The sequence below is a fragment of the Pseudonaja textilis genome, chromosome 11, assembly GCF_049901715.1.
Source record: "Pseudonaja textilis isolate UNSWEBS1 chromosome 11, rPseTex1.2, whole genome shotgun sequence".
NCBI lineage: Eukaryota > Metazoa > Chordata > Lepidosauria > Squamata > Elapidae > Pseudonaja > Pseudonaja textilis.
In genome coordinates this window covers 1,198,431-1,206,349 of record NC_142000.1, presented here as the reverse complement: position 1 = coordinate 1,206,349, position 7,919 = coordinate 1,198,431, and the positions used below count along the sequence as shown (strand labels likewise).

General features: G+C 44.8%; 1 protein-coding gene across 1 annotated transcript in view; it reads right to left on the bottom strand.

The window, feature by feature from the left end:
- Window positions 1–2,907: 2,907 nt before the first annotated feature.
- Window positions 2,908–7,919, bottom strand: part of LOC113445341 (fatty acyl-CoA hydrolase precursor, medium chain-like) — a 28,584-nt gene continuing 23,572 nt past the window's right edge. The window contains exons 11-13 of the mRNA XM_026714465.2: window positions 6,608–6,739; window positions 3,935–4,007; window positions 2,908–3,532 (exon numbers count right to left, since the gene is read on the bottom strand). Coding sequence (XP_026570250.1) covers window positions 3,358–3,532; window positions 3,935–4,007; window positions 6,608–6,739 — 380 coding nt within the window. The 3' untranslated portion in view covers window positions 2,908–3,357. The remainder of the gene's footprint in view (window positions 3,533–3,934; window positions 4,008–6,607; window positions 6,740–7,919) is intronic.

Sequence of the window (7,919 nt, the reverse complement as noted above, 5' to 3'; positions counted from 1 at the left end):
GGGGTGCCCCAGATCTCCCACTCTTCTTATTGAATACCTGTGTGAAGCTACAGAGAGCAGCCATCCATTGGCACAGGGTTCAAGAGGCTCCTTCTTCTATTCCCCTCCGGAGAGCAACTCTATGGGGCAGGCTCAAGAGCCCATCCACACTATATGCCTGAGGATGGCCAAACACTGCTAGTCCCCTGGCTTTTAGGCCAACCATTGGGCCAAGCTGGCCCTCTTTCTCAATCCTGGCTGAACAGGAGATCCGCGTAAATCCGGTGCCAGTGCTTGGGAGCTGTTTGGATCTGTGGGCACAGGTTTAGTCCTAGCAGGATGGTGTTGCTGCTTTAAAACCCAGGTGCACAAGTGGCGTGGAGCTGGAGAAAAACTGGTTCCTGAATCTGAGAAACACTCAATAACCTCATGAGGTAACTTTCGCCCTCCTGCCCCAACAAATCAAACCCAAATAATTCAGGAAAAACAAAAAGTATTTATGAAGAGGGCAGTCCAGTCTTTATATAGTATACAGAGATAAATGATACATACATTCAATATACATGATGTGTCAGAAAGCAACGAATCAAACAATAATCAGATGTGAGAATTAAACATTAGAAATTGATTTTAGATAACAGTTCACAAATGGCTAATTTATGGCTTAAATCAGACGTGGTATTCAGCCGGTTCTGACCAGTTCTGGAGAATTGGTAGAGGAAACTTTGAGTAGTTCAGAAAACTGGCAAATCCCACCTCTGACTTGCCCCGACCCCATCTATTTGCTGCCTCCCATTGAGTCCCACCTGATCAGCTGGGTCTTCCTTTGTTGCCCTGCACAGGAGAACGGGGCTGGAAAGCAGGTTAGTGGGGTGGGGAGGGAAGGGGATTTTGTAGTATCCTGACCCTGCCACACCCACCAAGCCATGCCCACCAAGCCACGCCCACTAAACTAGTAGTAAAAAAATGTGAATCCCATCACTGGCTTAAATCACTCCCTTTTCTGATCAAATTTGTATCTTTCTTAACACAGATAATCCCCGACTTACAACTAGAGCTGGGACCAGAATTTTCATGGCTAAGCAACCTGCTTATTAAGTAAATTGCAACCAATTTGATGACTTTTTTGTGATAGTTGTTAAATGAATTGCTTGCAGCTGTTAAGTGAATCATAGGGTCATTAAGTAAACCTGGATCCCCCCATTGGCTTTGCTTGCCGGAATCCAGCTGGGAAGGTCACAACATGGTGATCACGTTCTCCCAAGGGCTTGTAACCGCCATAAAAGCAGGTTGATTTCCAAGCGCCCCAATTTTGATCACGTGACCACAAGGATCCTGCAACAGTTGTAGGCCTGAGAATCAGCTATAAGCCACTTTTTTGAGTGCCAATGTATGTTCAGATGGCCACTAACCAAGTGGTTGTTAAATTGTGGAGTTATTTGTACTTGCAAGTACCTTCCAGGTGTTCAGGGATACACTCCCTATGGATGAGCTGCTGAAAAGGCTAGTTCTTCCTGTGATGTTTATGTTGTTTTTCCCTCAAGTAGTAATTTGATATTGGTTTTTGGTCACTTTGTATTTGTGGTGGCATATATACTGAATAAATAAATAGGAGATTTGTTTTAAGACTACTTCAGAGGATTTGTTAAGCATCCTTGCCATCACTCGTCAAAATCTATGTTCTTCTATGATTTTGAATTTTTGCATGAACCACCTGCTTTATATTCTATTGATACTGCATAGGTGCCCTATTTGCTCAGTGGTTAGAAGGCAGTATTGCAGGCAAACTCTGCCCGCGCCTGGAGTTCAGCCTTCCATCCTTCTGAGGTCGGTAAAATGAGGACTCAGATTGTTGTGGGCAATATGCTATTAATGCTGACACTAAACTGACCAGGGAGTGCTGTAAAGTGCTAACGGGCAGTATATGCTAAATGCTATTGCTATTGTGTATAAAGCTTCACGAAGTTTCAAAGGACCTTATTTATTCTATTTGTCAACCCATAAAATATTTCTATGGTCTTTTTAGAGTTGCCAACAGAAAGGGAGGGTGTGCTGTCCCAGCCAGTCTATGGGAATTGGATAGTTACTTAGGAATTATGAGCTGTCCCCTTAAGTGAATGCATCATGGTAAATGTAGTTAAAGGTATCCTGGGAAATGTAGTTCATGTCACGTGGCCACATCTGTAATCCTGATTGGTCACTAAATTGACCCTCGAAGGGTTGGGGGAGTTTTCCTCACTTTTGCCTGAATTCCCTAATTCATGGCAGCTGCTTTCTATCGCTACGATAAGTGTTAGGAGATAACCATCTTTTACTATAAGGCAGATATGCAAAGGATTGGTCATTAAAGAAGAACTTCGTCACAAATGTGAGTTATGAGGATACCTGATGAACCAATAAATGTACTTTGTTATGGACATTTTGTTGAGTTATCTATCTGCATCTGTACAGCTTCAAATCCACCTCTGTGCAGAATACAGAAAAGAGGGGGGCAGTGCAGCAGCTTGCAAACCGAAACTGCATTCCATAAATGTTTTCAAAGATAGTAACTAGGTGACCGAAATTTCTGCCATGCAAAAGTCTAACCGGAGGGTATGATTGATGATTCTTGGCAATGGATGTGTCCCATTGGAGAATATGAATTATGATACACCTAGGAGGTGGGGGGAAACTGGGGTCAAGGGACTTTGTGTCTCAGAGTTGGCTACACCCAGACAGTGCTGGACAATTTAACTCCCAATTTAACTCCCTTTTGAAGTTTTGGATGTTTGGCTCGAGACTCATGATTTAAATGGGAGTAACTGCCGGAATCCTGACACTATTACTATTGCCAGAGTATTCCGCTGATTCTACTGAAAATCTCAATTCGTATTCAAAGCTGATAGTTCTAAAGGGTTTCTAGACAGAGCAGGATTATCTTCTTATTGATTGATTGATTGATTTTTAATTTGCTTTGTCAATTGCTTACAAGATAATAGGTATAAGTAAAACCATAGTTATGAATACATGGATACATATAAGAAAAATAAAAGAAACAATAGGACAGGGGCGGTAGGCACGTTGGTGCGCTTATGCAGGCCCCCTACAGGCCTCTTAGGAAAGGGGTGAGGTCCAGAGTAGACAGTCTGAGGTTAAAGTTCTTGCAACAATCACGCTTTTGTCATGGAGGCCACTGGTTGCAGCAAGCGATGGCCCTTCCTCTAGAACCCCGTGACCAACTTCATTTGGGAAGGTGTGACTAGCTTGCCCTTGGAGGCCAGCGTCCACTCGCCCAGTTGAAGAGAAGGGGCCAGACTTGCAATCCAGTGGTGAGTGACCATTATCTGAGAAATGTTTTCTGATGCACCAAATTCTGGAGTTCATGTGTGGCTGAAGAAGTTATAGCTCAGTGCGTCCTTTCTCTTTGGCCACCTTTTCTGGCAGGGTCTCGGTCCAGAAGGCAACGGCTTTCTCTTTCAGTTTTCTCCCCACCTTCTGCTTTAGGTCTACTTCCAGATACTGCTCACTCAGGTCGTATCTGGGCCAGGTGACCAAGCCAGCTCCATTAGGGTTCCTAGAGACAATGGCCAATGGCCAATGAGTTGACAGGATCAGTTTGGCCTGTTAAATCTACTCCTAGATAAATAGCAACATTTCTTTCTCTTAGGATCACCACCATAATCTCTTCCCCACTTTCACAGCTAGAGCTTTTATCATTTTTCAAAAAATAATAAAATGTTCTAGAAACAGTTGCAAAATTTATCAGAAGCATCTGCTGGAAGCGCACTTTCCTCCCCCAGGCCAACAACTTCTAATACGACCAGCCTCTCCGCTGAAGTCTGAGAGCTCTGGTGACCTGGGAGGCAATGGGTTCCCCGTGAAGACAATTCTTCATAGCTATCAAGTCCCATTTACACCAGTTGTATAATCTAACCGAGTAGTAGATTTATGGACATGTAGAAACCCTCTGACTTACCCACTGCGAGCAAAATTAGCCCAGTATTTCATAATCACTTTGCTGAGCGTTTTGTCTTCTTCTGTTGCATTGTCTGCAAGCAGGAATATAAGGATGGTGTCAACAAAATAATGATAGCTTTGGATTGTTTAAAAGATAAAAAATAAAATCCAAAAGTAATATCAGCACCTTGAGAATCTCAGTAAAATGCAACTTGTTGCCAGGCATGTATTATTATTATTATTATTATTATTATTATTATTATTATTATTATTATTATTACTATTACTATTACTATTACTATTATTACTATTATCCAATCTGGAGATATTTTTATGAATTCAGAAAAGAACACTTGGAGCCCAGTCAGTAACCAGCCCAGTCAAATCTCCTTATGAGTTAAGAAACAACCAACTAATTGGGAAAAACTGCTATTTGGGGAGTGAAAATAGAGTCCCTGGCAAAGCTTCATTATCTCAGCCAGAGGTGTCCTCCATCTGCATCAAAAAATTTTCAAGAACACCCAAAAATATGAATTCCACAGCCAAATCCTTTTTTGATGAGAAATAGCTGGTGAATTTTGAGTATAGTTTTCAAGCTAACATTGTACTCGTCTAATTGGCATTCCATACAGGCCTTGTTTGTCTAATTACAGATAGTCCTCAACTTACAACAGTTCATTTAGTGACCAAAGTTTCAACAGCACTGAAAAAAGGGACTTATGACCCTTTTCCATACTTTATGACCACTGCAGCATCCCCAAGGTCATGTGATCAAAATTCAGAGGATTGGCAACTGACTCATATTTATGACTGTTGCAGAGTCCCGGGGTTATGTGATCATTTTTTGCAACCTTTTGACCAGCGAAGTCAATGGGGAAGCCAGAATGTTTCCCCAAAACAAAAGTGCTGAGTGTAATTGGTGGACAATGAACTGTGGGTGGCCCAGGGGTGAAAAGGGGTTTTTACCTGTTTGGTTTTCACGGGAAAATCTCAGAGCTGACTTTGATTCTGCTGTGCCTAAATGGTTCTTTTAACAAAGTTTTACTCTTGGTAGTTCTTTCGTGCTAGGAGTCTCTTTTTGGGTTGGGCCAAATGTGCGAGTTGACAAAAGAACTGAGAGGGGCCGTGGTATGTGATGGCTTCAATCACACACACACACGCAGAAGAAACCACTTCAGTCATAATGCAACTACTGTACCACCTAAGAAGCTTCCAGCAAAGGCTCGAGCATCTGTTAGGAGACCGAATTGGAAGCCCTAAGTAGCCCTTTCCGATCTGTCTTCGCGTCTTGGCTGAGGTGGTTCTCCATGTTGCCAGGCCAGTTTTAGCATCCTTTGTGGGGAGGCAGTCTCTAGCCTGGAGTCTGAGGAGCCCCTTCCTGGGAAATAAGGACACTTCACTCTGGGATGAGCCCAGCGGTGGGATTCTACCGGTTCGGACCGGTTCAGGTGAACCGGATGTTAAAGTTACATCTGGTTTGCCAAACCAGTATTTCCGCTGACTGGCTGCTCCCACCCACCCTACCCCGCCCCTCTCAGGAGTCTCCATGTGGCCCATTTTTGGTGGAGGTAAGTGCAGTAGCCATGCGGAGGCTCTGGGAGGGGGACAAACAGGCATTCCGGAAGTCCAGAAACGGGCCTCTTTCTGGCTTCTGGGGGGCCTCCAGAGCCCAGGGAGGCTGTTTTCGCCCTCCCAGAGGCCCGAGAAAAGCCTCTGGACCCTTGGGAGGGCAAAAACGGCCTCTCCTGGGCTCTGGAGACCCACCGGAAGCTGGAAACAGGAAGTTCCAGTAGGCCACGCCCACCATGGCCAGGCCAACCCCGCAACCGGGCAGCGAACCGTTGCTGGGATTTTTGAATCCCACCCCTGGATGAGCCCAACCCCCACAGCAAAGCCCAGAGCCAAGAGGAGGAGCAAAAAGGCAACACCACACAACATTTTGAGCCCTACCAGGAAGAGACAAAGGGATTTCTATTTGTCAATTGTCTTCCATAAGCCCAACCTGGGACTACCAATACTCTGGTTCCTGACAACATAAGTACCACAAACTAGTAGGAGTGGGCAGTGGGAGGCAGTGGCAAAAAAAACTTTGCATTGTCACCTGCTAGGCATTTCACAAATAATACAAGAAAGTATGATCACTGTCTTGCATGGTGTAGCATTACACGAACATCTATTCTCATTGTGACTGAAATTATTGTTGACTTGGAATCTTTGAATTGGGCTGTTAATTCCATTCGGCCCCCTCATTAGACAGGAATCGCCCCAGCCGCAGTTTGAACACATCCAAGAGTTCTCAGGTCATTGGTTCCACCATCAAATTGCTCTTGCCAAAGTCCCGTTTCCCAACTTCTGTCTTAAGATCTTTGCTTGTCCTCTGAAACCCCGGGGAACAGACCTTGGTATTCCTCGGATGGGTCGTTGCAGGCACCATCAGGCTTTTCTTTCCAAGGCCAAATAACCTGCTGACAAGGATCTAGTTTCCTGATCATCATCATCATCATAACTCTTGGTTTCCTTCATCAACCTGGTTTCCTTTGGGCCCATATTGACCAGGTTGGCCTGCTAATAAGGTGCAGGTGGAACAAAAGCAGTAATCCACAAAACGTGGTGTGTCCCTTCTCTCAGCAGGAATGTGCCCACCCCGTCCAGGTTGGGCCAGTGCTTAATTCCTGGAGTGCTCCAGACTCACCCATGAAGAAGGGCTTTCCAAAGACAAAGGCAATTTCATCCCCATGATCCACTTTGATGAAGTCTGGCCTAAAGCTGCCGTGTTCTCTCAAACGATGCTGCAATTCGTAAACGTAGGCCGGATTGCCAGCGTCTGAAAAGAGAAGAACGTGGCACAGAGACTGTCAGAGTATATCCATTAACTGGTAGAGACACGACCAACCAAGTCAGCAAGTGAGTAAGCATGGCAAAAGACCAGCCAATGGGAGGTGACAGACTGGGTGTGGTTTGGGTCTATGTGCTTTGCTGAGAACTGAAACTTCCTCTGAGCTGCTGCTTGTGTTTTTGCTTACGTTACGTTGAAAGAATCTATAAATGGTATTGTAAACTTTACTCATGTTAATATGTTTATAAAGAAGTTAATGATCCTGCTGAATCAGACATCTCTGTGTTTTCTGGACTTGAATTTCTGCTGCAAACTCTAACAGAGACGCCATCTCTTATTCTCCAGGATTTGCTCTACCACAGCCAGACCCTCAAGAACACCATTCTGGGTGGCAGGGAATGAGGCTGCAGGTAGGGAGATGGCGCACACGCAGGGAGCCTTTGGACAACGGAAATGGTTGTGTGCAGCTGAACACAGCTGGGACTGCTTTATCTGCAATATATACATCTGGACAAAGAAGTTCTGCTGTAACAAAAAGAAGCCTCTTCAAGCCACTTGTCACCCCCTATGGCCAGTGGCGGGATTCGAATAATTTAACAACCAGTTCTTTGCCCTAATAATTTCTTCCAACAATCAGTTCACCAAACTGCTCAGAAAGTTAACAACCGGTTCTCTCGAACTGGTTCTCTCTTATACTTCCAGCATAAAATTTCTACAGTTTGAGGCAAGCAGGGGCGCCTCTCTCCTCCTCCTCCTCCTCCTCCTTTTATAAGAAATTGCTCCTGTTATATTCGAAGGGTTGGGCTCACAAAGACGAGAGACTCCGGTTCAGTAACAACAGCTCTTTATTTATCGGTTAAATTCAGCTCAGAATAATAGCAGCCGCGGCAGCTCTTTTATAGAGCTCGCCGGGGCTTTAGCGGCCAATGACTTCACTTCGAGTCTCCCGCGCTTGGTATTGACCAATCACGGCAGACTCTTAGCAAGCCAATCACAGTCACCCAGGTTGTCCAATCACGTAGCACTTAATTGAACCAATAGGAACGCAGGGTTTCAAGTCTGTTGATATGGAACAGTCCCAATGTGCAATTTGTTATCAAAGAAATAAAGCTCCCCATTCAGTGCTCAGAAGGGGCCTGTGCTCACCCTGGCCACGGTCTGCCATGCA